Below are 12,595 nucleotides of genomic sequence, written 5' to 3'. Positions count from 1 at the left end.
AGGCCTTTTCAGAGGTCGGGTTGCCAACTCTTGCTAGACGCATCCTGGGAGCTTGCGGCAGAAGTGGAAAGTTCTTTTAAGTGAAGTCACGGAGACCTCCCAGACGTGACGTTGTGGAGAGACCCCAGAAGTGGCATCTTGTAAAGTTCTTGGAAGTGAGGTCAAGGAAAACTGAAGGTGTGAGATGAAAACTACTGAATAAAGAAGGCCCATCACCTTTCAAAGCAACTTCATTGAAATCTTTCTGATATTTTAATGCAAGAAATGGTGGATAGGTGTCCAAGGGTTCACATATGATGCAATCAAATGATCATGCTCCAAGTACAGCTTCGGACTCTTGGAGAGAAAATGAAAGGACACTCTGGCATGGGATCTGTTAGAGCATGGGGGTAAACAGGGGGAAGATTCTATCAGAGCTGTTAGAGCCACAAACAGAAGCATGCAAATGTGAAATTTACAGAACTGAATTATGGGGAAAACAGCATTCAGCCCAGGACATGGGACAGTGGCCTCAGGTTCGGGACAGTCCCAAATGTTAAGGGATGGTTGGTCACCTTGGCTCTATACTGGGGGAAAATATATCCCTCTCAACCAGTGAGTTCCTCTTGCCTTTGCAGGGCTCTGCTACAGTCTTTGGAACCAGCGGTATCTTCCTGGAGTGGTGCATCATGCTGTGATTGCACAAGTATGCAGGCTGGATAATGAAATGTAAGGTAGCAGGAGCATTCCAATTTCCCAGAATGCTTTACTTGGCCAACAGGAGATTGATGCTGATTCTGATAGACTCTCAGCCAGCCCAGGAAGGTCGGTAACCTTTACTCAGAGGGCAGTTGTGAGTCCATTTGTGGTCTGGAGTCACTTGTAGGCCAGACCAGGGAAAGATAGTTGATTTCCTTCCCTACATGGCAAACCAGGTCAATACTACTTGTCACGGTCAGCATTATTGACATTAACTTTTAATTCCACCAGTTGCAGTGGTGGGATTTATCCCCAGGGATCTGACAAAGGGTCATTCAGACTCAAAGCAGTGGCTCTATTCTCTCTCCACTGATGCTGACAGACCTGCTGAGATTTTCCAGCATTTTCTGTTCTTGATTCCGATTTCAGCAGCTGTAATATTTTGCTTTCACTCCCATTGGATTACTCTTGGGGTCACTCAATTACTAGTCTAGTGACATTACCACGATGCCACCATCTCCCCTGATATTATACACATACGAGATATATCATAAGGATACCACATACTTGCTGATGTAAACAAGAGGCAAAGGTTAGTGGGAATGGTCTTTAATTTTCCTCTCTTCATAAGTGCACACACTTCAGATACAATAATGTGGTGAATACAAATGATCTGGAACTGACCTTTGACCGATCATTCTGATTGGCTCCTAGCTCAAGTAGCCTTTCCACAATCGTCAATTTGCTTTCTCGAACAGCGATGAGCAGTGGAGTTAGACCAGATTCCTGCCAATTAAAATGCAGCACGCTTAACAAAACCAATATCTTTACAAGCATGTTTAAGCCAGAATCGTAGAGTTGTCAAATAAATGTGCCACATTCAATCATTGGCCCATGCGGTAGGCGGTATTAGCTGGCACTGTAGTAAAAGCACCATCCAAAATGGAAAATACTGACTTTGTAAATCAAAGAATCCTTACATTACAGTGAAGGTTATTTGGCCCATCAAGTCTGCACTGACCAAAATCCCACCCTGACCCTATTCCCGTAACCCAACACATTTACCCTGACACTGGGGTCAATTTAGCATGGCCGATAGGGGTGGCACAATGGTTAGCACTGCTGCCTCACAGCGCTAGGGACCCGGATTCGATTCCTGACTCAGGTCACTGTCTGTGAGGAGTTTGCACATTCTCCCCGTGTCTACGTGGGTTTCCTCTAGATGCTCCAGTTTCCATCCAAAGATGTGAGGGTTAGGCGGATTCAGCATGCTAAGTTGCCCCTTAGAATCAGGGAGACTAGCTAGGATAAATGCATGGTGTTATGGGGATAGGGCCTGGGTGGGTGGGATTGTGGTTGGTGCAGACTCAATGGACTGAATGACCTCCTTCTGCATTGTAGTATTCTATGATCTTTGGACGGTGGGAGGAAGCCAGAGCACTTAGAGGAAACCCACAGACACAGGGAGAATGTGCAAATTCTGCACAGACAGTGACCCGAGGCCGGAATTGAACCCGGGTTCCTGGCACTGTGAGGCAGCACTGCTAACCACTGTGCTACTGTGCTGACTTATTGAACAGAGCACAGATGTTTCTATTCCAGTTGGTGGTATGTGTCAAAAAAAATCTTTGGAGCTAGCTGTTAAAGCAGAAACGACACTTTTCTCAACAATGCCATTTAACTCTTTACTGGTCTGAGAATCCTGCTTGCGTTCTTCATCATGTGCCATTCAGTCTATATCATAATTGCGATAACTGCAATTGGGCAGTACCATTAGTGTTATAGCTTATGGTAATTATGACAATAATAGACATGTTCTGGATATTGGTCCCAGACACATTTCTTATAATTATAATATTCAGCATCTTTTTTTCTGTCCCTACAGATTACAGAGAAAGAGGTGCTGGAAGTTTTAAAGCGCATCAAAAAATTCCCAGGACCTGATGAAGTGTATCCCAGGACATTGTGGGAGGCTAGGGAGAACATTGCGGGTCCCCTAGCAGAGATATTTGAATCATCGATGGTCACAGGTGAGGTGCCTGAAGATTGGAGGGTGGCAAATGTTGTGCCTTTGTTTAAAAAGGGCTGCAGGGAAAAGCCTGGGAACTACAGGCCAGTGAGCCTCACATCTGTGGTGGGTAAGTTGTTGGAAGGTATTTTGAGGGATAGGATCTACAGGCAGTTAGAGACGCAAGGACTGATTAGGGACATTCACATGGCTTTCTGAGTGGGAAATCACATCTCATAAATTTGATTGAGTTTTTTGAAGAGGTAACCAAGAAGAATGGTGAGGGCAGTGCAGTTGATGTTGTCTACATGGGCTTTAGCAAGGCCTCTGACAAGATACCGCATGGTAGGTTGTTGCACAAAGTTAAATCTCACGGGATCCAGGGTGAGGTATCTAAATGGATACAAAATTGGCTTCTTGACAGAAGCCAGAGGGTAGTTCGAGAGGGTTGGTTTTCAATCTGGAAGCCTGTGACCAATGGTGTGCCTCAGGGGTCTGTGCTGGGTCCGCTGTTATTTGTCATTTATATTAATGATTTGGATGAGCGTATAGGAGGCATGGTTAGTAAGTTTGCAGATGATGCCAAGATTGGTGGCATAGTGGATAGTGAAGAAAGTTATCCTGATTGCAACGGGATCTTGATCAACTGGGCCAGTGGGCTGACGAATGGCAGATGGAGTTCAATTTAGACAAATGCAGGGTGATGCATTTTGGTAGACTGAACCAAGGCAGGACTTACTCAGTCAATGGTAGGGCGCTGGGGAGAGTTATATTACAAAGAGATCTACGGGTACATGTTCATACCTCCTTGAAAGTGGAATCACAGGTGGACAGAGTGGTGAAGAAGGCATTCAGCATACTTGGTTTCATTGGTCAGATCATTGAATATAGAAGTTGGAACATCTTGTTGAAGTTGCACAAGACATTAGAAAAGTCACACTTGGAGTACTATGTATAGTTCTGGTCACCCTATTATAGAAAAGATATCATTAAACTAGAAAGAGTGCAGAAAAGATTTACTAGGATGCTACCAGGACTTGATGGCTTGGGTTATAAGGAGAGGCTTGATAGACTGGGTGCAGACAGTTATATGGGTAAGATGGGTATAGAGGATATGGGCCAAATGCGTGCAACTGGGACTAGCTTCAGGGTTTAAAAAAAAGGCAGCATGGACAAGTTGGACCGAAGGGCCTGTTTCCATGCTATAAACCTCTATGACTCTATGACTCTAAATATCATGTAATATCCACGCCATAGGTGTGCCAGGCAATGACCATCTCCAGCAACAGAATTACCACCCAAAGACATTCAAAGGCACTGCCATCATTGATTCACCCATTATCAATATCCCGGGTGCTCACCAGACCAAGTTCTCACCCTAAGACAACCAATGGCCTGGCAACTAAAATCAGCTTGGGACTTCCTGGTCAAATGGGCTATCAGCCTGAGGGAGGCATCATCTCTATCCATACATTTGCACTTAGCTTCTATCGCTTTTCAGTAAGTGAAGAAATATCCCAGAAAACCACAATCAGGTGCAACAAAAATGGAATTCTATTTTAAACTAGGTCTAGAGTTTTGAACAATGTATCCACGTTAACAATTTGATTGGATTGACTTTATTCATTGCCTCTCTAATTGTGATAACCTTAATTCACTGCAATAAATTTTCAAACGTGAATGAATGAAGTTTCCTCAACCACTTACGACATCTGTCTATAACGCTCTTTTGTTTAGTCTTTCATGGGATGTGGGTGTCACTGGCTGAGCCAGTAATTTTTCCCCATCCGTAACCGCCCATTTCAGACAGTCTGGAGTCACATGTAGGCCAGGTAAGGACGGAAGATTTCTTTCCCTAAAGGGCATTAGTGAACCAGATGGATTTTTCTGACAACCAATACTTTCATTAGACTTTTAATTCCAGATTTTTATTGAATCCCACAATCTGCCATGGTGGGATTCAAACTTGAGTCCCCAGAGCATTACCCTGGGTCTTTGGATTAGAACATAAAACATAGAACATAGAACACTACAGCACAAACAGGCCCTTCGGCCCACTAGCTGCGCCGATCACATCTATACCTACTAATCCATAGACCTATCTATAACCCCCAATCCCATAAAACCCCATATACTCATCCAGAAGTCTTTTAAAAGACCCCAGCGAGTTCGCCTCCACCACCACTGATGGCAGCCGATTCCACTCACTCACCACCCTCTGAGTGGAAAACTTACCCCTAACACCTCCTCTGTACTTGCTTCCCTGCACCTTAAACCTGTGTCCTCTCGTAGCGACCATTTCAGCCCGGGGAAATAGCCTCTGACAACCCGCCCTATCTATTCCTCTCAATATCTTATAAACCTCTATCAGGTCGCCTCTCAACCTTCGTCTCTCCAGGGAGAAGAGTCCCAGCTCCCTCAACCTATCTTCATAAGGCATGCCTCCCAATCCAGGCAACATCCTTGTAAATCTCCTCTGCACCCTCTCAATAGCTTCCACGTCCTTCCTATAGTGAGGTGACCAGAACTGCGCACAGTACTCCAAGTGGGGTCTGACAAGGGTCTTATAAAGTTACTAGTCCAACATCAATATCATTGTGCCACTGCCTTCCCATGTGTCCTGTTTGTGGTCTGTTCATTTCTTTTATGCAGCCAGCCTCAACGAGCCAAGTTAGTTACTTGAAAAAGGAAACAAATGCCCTCCCACACTTGAATCAACGTACTTAATTGTTAAAAAGTTGTACATTGGAATTCTCTTTCTCCTAAACTAAATTTATTATATGTCTAATTAGACACAAATATTACATGAAACAGACACAACAGTTTATGCATTTCTGGGTTGCATAAGGCACAGTAAATCATTTAATAATTTCCCACAGCTTCCAATAAAAAACTCCTTTCCATCACTCAATGAAATTAATGTGTTTCCCTTGGCAAATATTTAGCCTGGTTTTTTTGATATGGTAACTATGATTTAATAGCTTTTTAAAAATCCTTTCATCTGGCATTAAATTGTAGTCATTATTTACTAGCTGATATGTTTGTGGCATTGTGAAGAGGGAATCAAAATCAAGTTTATTTTCAAAATTCTAACAAGGTAGAATCGGAAAGAAGGTTTCCAGTGGTGGTGGAGTCCAAAACTCAGGGTCATATTTTGAGGATAAGGAGTAAACCTTTTAGGACTGAGGTGAGGAGAAAATTCATCACCCAGAGGGTAATGAATCTGTGGAATTCGCCACCACAGAATGAAGCTGAGGCCAAAATGTGTAATTTCAAGAAGAAATTAGATATACCCCTTGGGGTTAAAGGGATCAAGATATCAGGAGAAGGGGGGATCAGGATATTGAGTTTGATGATCAGTCATGATCAAATTGAATAGCTTCTATGCTCCTGCTTCTATGTTCAATGCTTCTATGAAAAGGTAATAAGTAGTGCAGATGTAATTCAGCCTGCATTTCAAAATAGTACATCCTGCTTTTACTTTTATATCTCAATTATTACCGAAATTTTAATGGAAACTGTTAATTTTTCATGGTGTATTTATATTCTCCCTCCAGCAGTGGCTCATCAGCACCTCCACAGGCAGGATGGATGTAATTACAATGTGACAAGCTTGTATACATTGGGCTAGAACTTGTGGCAGAGTTAGAGACATAGAGGTGAATTTTACTGTCTCGCCCGCCACAGGAATCCGAGCAGGTGAGGGGGTAGAGCATGGAAAGGTTCTTTGACCTCGGGTAGAATTTTCCGGTTTCCGGGCGAGCAAAGTCAGAAAATCCCACCCATCAAGTCATGGGGCGTGATCTTACTGCCAGTTCCTGCTACGCTCCTGCTACAGTGAAATCAGAGCGCCAAGCCAAAGCTCTGTTCACTGCGATGGGATTGGAAGATCCCGTTGGCGTGAACATTGGTAAGATTGCACCCAAAGAATCATAGAGATAAATAACACTGAAATAGGCCCTCAGCCCAACAGAGTTCAGCACTGCTACCTCACAGCTCCAGGGACCCGGGTTCAATTCCTGGCTTGGGCCACTGTCTGTGCAGAGTCTGCACATTCTTTCCGTGCCTGCATGGGTTTTCTCCAGGTGCTCCAGTTTTCTCCCACAGTCCAAAAGACATGCTGGTTAGATGCATTGGTCATGCTAAATTCTCTCTCAATGTATCCAAACAGGTGCTGGAGTGTGGCGACTAAGGGATTTTCACAGTAACTTCATTGCAGTGTTAATATAAGCCTACTTGTGACCAATAAATAAACTTTAACTTTACTTTAGGAGGCTCTGAGAGGCACAGAATGTCCACCCATATCACTGCAGTGAAAGCTGCCAGGCCAGACACTTGGACTGGGCCTCACCCTCTGTGGGTTCAATCTCAGCAACTGTTAAAAGAGGGCCCTAAGGTGCTATTTATTGGCCACTGAAATGCCTCAAATGGCCCATGGGTGATCAGGCCTCCTGATGCTTCTCCTGTCACTGGTCAAGTTACAGCTGGGGTGAGTGGGTAGACACTGCAAAAGTGCCCATGATATCACACCCAAGTGTATACAGCTCTCGCCTGCCAGATTGCCAATTCACCACCGGGGGTGTGAACAGGTTGGGGGTGGAGATGGGAGTGGGGGTGGGGGTGGGGGTGGGGGTGGGGGGAGGTGCTAAAAATCCAGCCCACAGTTTCCATTGTAAACGTGAACACAGGAGTTTCCAATGGCCAGGGATCATGAACAGATAGAAGATTCGCAATGGACAATTTTGTACGGTGAGTAAGGATGGCAGAGGAGGTGGGAGTCAGAAATAAAAAACAACACTTGCACAGTAATTTCTGATCAGGAAGTTGGACTGCCTGATTGGCCGGTGGAAGCAGATTCAGGAATAACAGTCAAATTAAGTTGTCGGTGGTAGCCATGATGTGGAGATGCTGGCGTTGGAGTGGGTGGGGCACAGTAAGAAGTCTCACATCACCGGGTTAAAGTCCAACAGGTTTATTTGGTATCACAATCTTTCAGAGCACTGCCCCTTCATCAGGTGAGTGGCCTGAGTGACCAGGAGTTTAACCTGGCGTTGTGAGGCTTCTTATTGTGCCCTTCATCAGGTGAGGAAGGAGCAGTGCTCCGAAAGCTCGTGATACCAAATAAACCTGTTGGACTTCAACCTGGTGATGTGAGACTTCTTACTGCGCTCAAATTAAGTTGGAAAAGGCATCATTTACAGAGAGGACGGGACGGGGGGTGGGGTTAGTGGGAAGAGTTGGATAGCACTTTCAAACAGCTTTCACATGCAATGGGCCGAATGTCCTCCCTATTTATGAGAAGTGGAAATTTCCTCGGTGGAAAATGAATGAGCTGTCAACATGAAGCAACCCTGAAACCTCCAGTGATCACTGTTGGGGAGGGGGGGGGGCCCAATTAAATTCAACAGCAATCCAGTTTGAAAAAATAATGTCAAGCTACCCTAAGATAGCATCAAGTCTTTGACTCAAATGTTAGCTTGGTGACTGCAACCTTGCCTTAAGAATAATTTATTTTTCTTTGGTATGGCGACTGCTCTTCTGGTGAACTCATTGCATGAACTTTTTCGTATTTATCAGTCAGCCCTGCTTCTCGGGAACACACAAGCGAGAGAAATACTGCTTTGCTCTGGGGAAGAATTCATGTTTTATTTCTCCCCGGCCTCCCAGCCTCACAGATAGAGAGCATTTTGCTCCCCTGTACAGAGGGTATAAACTGGACTTGCCCTCAAGCTGGTCACCCCCTAGAATAGAATGATTGCCAAGTGCTGTAGGAAAGAACAAAATATATATAGATATATATATATATACAAGTTACACACTTCGTCCGTGAGGGTGATGTCTCGATCTCCCTTGTCCATGCTTTTCAGAGTCTGTTCCAGGACGCACCATTCTCCCTTGCTGGCCAGTTGCAACACCCGGCTGCCTGAACCGACTGTCGATCCAGAACTGATGGAACTCGTCTCCGACATCTCCCCAACATCTGCTCCACTCCTTGCAACCCTGTCGGGGAAAGATTTCCCTTCCTCCCTCCCTCCACCCCACCTTACCCACCCCCCCCAGCCTCTCTCCCCTCCCTGGCTGACTCTGTCCCGTTCTGCACCCTGGCAATTTCACTCTCAGTTCAAAGCTACATTTCACCCTCTTGGCTCCCCGTGCGGGGAGGGACGGACACATCAAGAGATTGCAATTGGCTTTTTTTCATTCTTCTGCCCGGCACCAATCAACAGCTCCAGTCTGCATCAGTTGAACTTTCCTTAACTCCGCCCTAGAGCCCGTTACCTTGGATTCAGCTTTACATTAATTCACCCCTTAGTGGGAAAGGCTCTGTGGATGTTTCACCCTCTTGACCTGTTCCCTTCCCTCTCCACATGTAAAATCCGGCTTCATTTGATTTATTTATTTTTATAAACAAAAGTATTCAATCTAATTTTCTCTGCCATGAGACTTTGAAGTTTCATGCGAAACTTTTTTCAGTTTCAAACTTTACAAGACACAATTGTACAGCCACAACTTGCCTTGAATCGTAAAGTAAAAGTTTATTTATTAATCACTAGTAGGCTTACATTAACAATGCAATTAAGTGAAAATCCTCTAGTCGCCTACACTCTGGTACCCGTTCGGTACACTGAGGGAGAATTTAGCATGGCCAATGCATCAAATCAGCACATCTTTCAGACAGTTTGGAGCAAACTGGAGCATCCAGAGGAAACCCACACAGACACGGGGAGAATGTGCAAACTCCATACAAACAGTGACCCAAGCCGGGAATCAAACCTGGGTCCCTGGCGCTGTGAGGTCACTGTGCCACCGTGCCACCCAAGTGTAATTTAATGATATTTCTTATTGCGAGAGATTGCTGGAGAAAACGGTCATTGCACCGACCTCAGAATTATTTGGTCTCTACAAATAACAGCGTTAAAAATGGAGATCTCAGGCACAGGGCTATGGTTAGTAAGTGGCACCCCTCGCTGTAACCACACAGGAGAATCCCTACCTAGAATATCCATTTTAGGTTCAAGCCGATGTAAAACCAAGTAGTTTTCCAATTTCATAGAATGGTTACAGAACAGGTGGAGGCCATTCAGCCTGTCACATCCTTGCTGGCTCTCTCAACAACAACTCAGGCTCTGGCTCTCTCAACAACAACTATTTTTCCCATAGCCTTGTCATCTCTTTCTCCCAAACTAATTATCCAGTTCTCTTTTGAATCTGCCTCCACCGCACACTCAGGCATACATTTCAGATAATAGCTACTCATTGGGTTAAAAAGCTCCTCATCATGTTGCCATTCATTCCACTGCCAATCACTTTAAACATGTCACCCTCTGGTTCTCAATCCTTCCATCAGTGCAAACGATTTTTCTCTATCAACTTTGTCCAGCGCACTCATAATTTTGAACAACTCTATCAAATGCCTCTTCTCCAAGGAGAAGAATGCCAGATTCCCCAATCCAGCTATGTAACACTGCTCCCACTGTGCATCGGTGCTAGGGGAAGCTGAAGTTTAACCTGGTGAATGGGGTGCCAGTCAAGTGGGCTGCTTTGTTCTGGATGGTGTTGAGTTTCTTGAGTGTAGTTGGATTTACATTCATCCAGGTAAGTGCAGAGTATTCCGAATTCACAGCCTTTGACCTGCTGTTTAGACACAGTATTCACAGGGCTACTCCAGTTCACTTTTTGGCCAAGGGTAACCCGCCAGCTTGTTGATAAGGGAGGATTCGGCATTGGCAATGCCATTTAATTATCTTTGGAACTCCTTTCCACAGAGAGCTGTGGAGGCAAAGTGCTTGTGTACATTTAAGACTGAGATGGATAGATTTTTGATGAGTAAAGGAATCAAGTGTTATAGGGAAAGAGGAAAGTAGATGTGAGGAATGTTGGATCAGCCATGATCCTATTGAATGATGGAACAGGCTCAAGCAGCTGTCTACTCCTGTACCTTTTATGATCGAAATATCAAGGGAAGATGGTCAGATTCTCTCTTGCTGGAAACAGTCATTGTCTGGCACATATGTTGTGCGAGTTCATCAGACCAAACTTAAAAGTTTTTAACATTTATTTACAGGATGTGGGCTTCGCTTGCTGAACCATTATTTATTGCCCATTACTAATTGCCCCTGAGGAAGTGAGCTGCCTCCATGAACTACTCCATGTGGAGTAGGTACACCTACAGTACTGTCCACTATCGCCCCAAGAGCTATATCTAATTTCTTCTTGAACTCACACAATGCTTTGGCCTCAACTACTTTCTGTGGTAGTGAATTCTGCAGATTAAGCAATCTCTACATGCAGAAATTTCTCCTCACCTCAGTTCTAAAAGGTTTATCCCCCTATCTGCAAACTATGACCCCTAGTTTTGGACTTCCCCACCATTGGGAACATTCTTTCTGAATTTACCCTGTCTAACCCTGTTAGAATTTAAATTGCTATGAGATCCCTTCTCAGTCTTATAAACTCCAGTGAATATAATCCTAACGGACTTAATCTCTCCTCGTATGACAGACCTGCCATCCCAGGAATCAGTCCTGACATTAGGCTGACTGGTCTACGGTTCCCTGTTTTCTGTCTACCTCCCTTTTTGAATAGTGGGCTTGCATTAGCTACCCTCCAATCTGTAGGAAGCTGTCCAGAGTCCAAAGAAATTTGGAAAATGACTACCAATGGATCTACTATTTCCAGAGCCACTTCCACTGGGATGCAGATTATCAGAACCTGGTGATTTGCCCACTTTCAATCCCATCAATTTCCCAAAACCATTTCTCTACTAATACTCATTTCCTTCAGCTCCTCACTAAAACTTGTGTTTTTCAGAACTTCTGGTACATTATTCATGTCTTCCATTGTGAAGATAGAGGCAAAGTAAGAACTTAGTTCCTCAGCCATTTCTTTGTTCCCCGTTATGTATTCCCCCATTTCTGATTATAAGGGGCCTACATTTGTTTTTGTCAATCTTTTCCTCTTTATATACCTATAGAAACTTTTAGTCAGATTTAATATTCCCCACTATTTTATTTTAATACTTTATTTTCCCCTTCTTAAATAATCTCTTGGTCCTCCTTTGCTGAATTTTAAACTGCTCCCAATCCTTAGGTCTATTGCTTTTTCTTGTCAATTTATATGCTTCTTCCTTGCATCTGATGCTATCTCTAATTTCCCTTGTAATCCATGATTTAACCACAGTTTCCTTTCCACTCTTGCACTAAACTGGAATAAACAACTTCCGGAGTTTACCTATTCCTTCTTTAAATGTCTGCCATTGCCTGTCCACTATCCTTCCTTTCAGTAATATTTCTTAGCCTGCTATGGCCAATTCATGTCATGCCATCATAGTTACCTTTATTGACATTCAGGACCCTAGTCTCAGAACCAACTATTCACCTTGGTAAAGAATTCTATCATATTATGGTCATTCATCTCCAAGGGTTCTCTCACAACTAGATTGCCAACTAATCCTTTCTCATTGCACAATACCCAGTCCAAGATGGCTTGTTCCCTTATTGTTTCCTGAATGTATTTGTCCAGAGGACCATCCCGTATACACTCTTGAAATTCCTCCTTTATTGTAGAGTGATTAATTTGACTCGTCCAATCCATAAGTAGATTAAAGTCACCTATAATCAAGTTGTTTCTTTAACACATGCGTCTCTGATTTCCTGTCTAGTGCTATTCCCAGCATTACCACTACAGTTTGGTTGTCTGTAAACTACCCTCACAAATGTTTTTGGTCCTTGGTGTTTCTTAACTCGACCCATGCAAATTCCATACTGTCTGTGCTAGTATCCTCAATATTTTATCAACATTTTCTTTAATAAACAATGCAACTCCACCACCTTTTTCTTTCTGTCTGTCCTTCCTAAACATCGAATAGCCCTCAGTGTTTAGTTTCCATCCTTGGTCATCTGATAGCCA

General features: G+C 43.9%; 1 protein-coding gene across 1 annotated transcript in view; it reads right to left on the bottom strand.

The window, feature by feature from the left end:
* trpn1 (transient receptor potential cation channel, subfamily N, member 1) overlaps positions 1-8,655 on the bottom strand; it is a 208,366-nt gene extending 199,711 nt beyond the window's left edge. Inside the window, exons 1-2 of the mRNA XM_080194604.1 lie at positions 8,506-8,655; positions 1,363-1,464 (exon numbers count right to left, since the gene is read on the bottom strand). Coding sequence (XP_080050730.1) covers positions 1,363-1,464; positions 8,506-8,655 — 252 coding nt within the window. The remainder of the gene's footprint in view (positions 1-1,362; positions 1,465-8,505) is intronic.
* Between the last annotated feature and the right edge of the window lie 3,940 nt (positions 8,656-12,595).

Source organism: Carcharhinus amblyrhynchos, chromosome 8, assembly GCF_965287045.1.
Source record: "Carcharhinus amblyrhynchos chromosome 8, sCarAmb.v2.hapA, whole genome shotgun sequence".
In the NCBI taxonomy this organism is placed as follows: domain Eukaryota; kingdom Metazoa; phylum Chordata; class Chondrichthyes; order Carcharhiniformes; family Carcharhinidae; genus Carcharhinus; species Carcharhinus amblyrhynchos.
The sequence above is the reverse complement of the archived record's forward strand: the minus strand, read 5'-3'. Positions and strand labels throughout refer to the sequence as shown.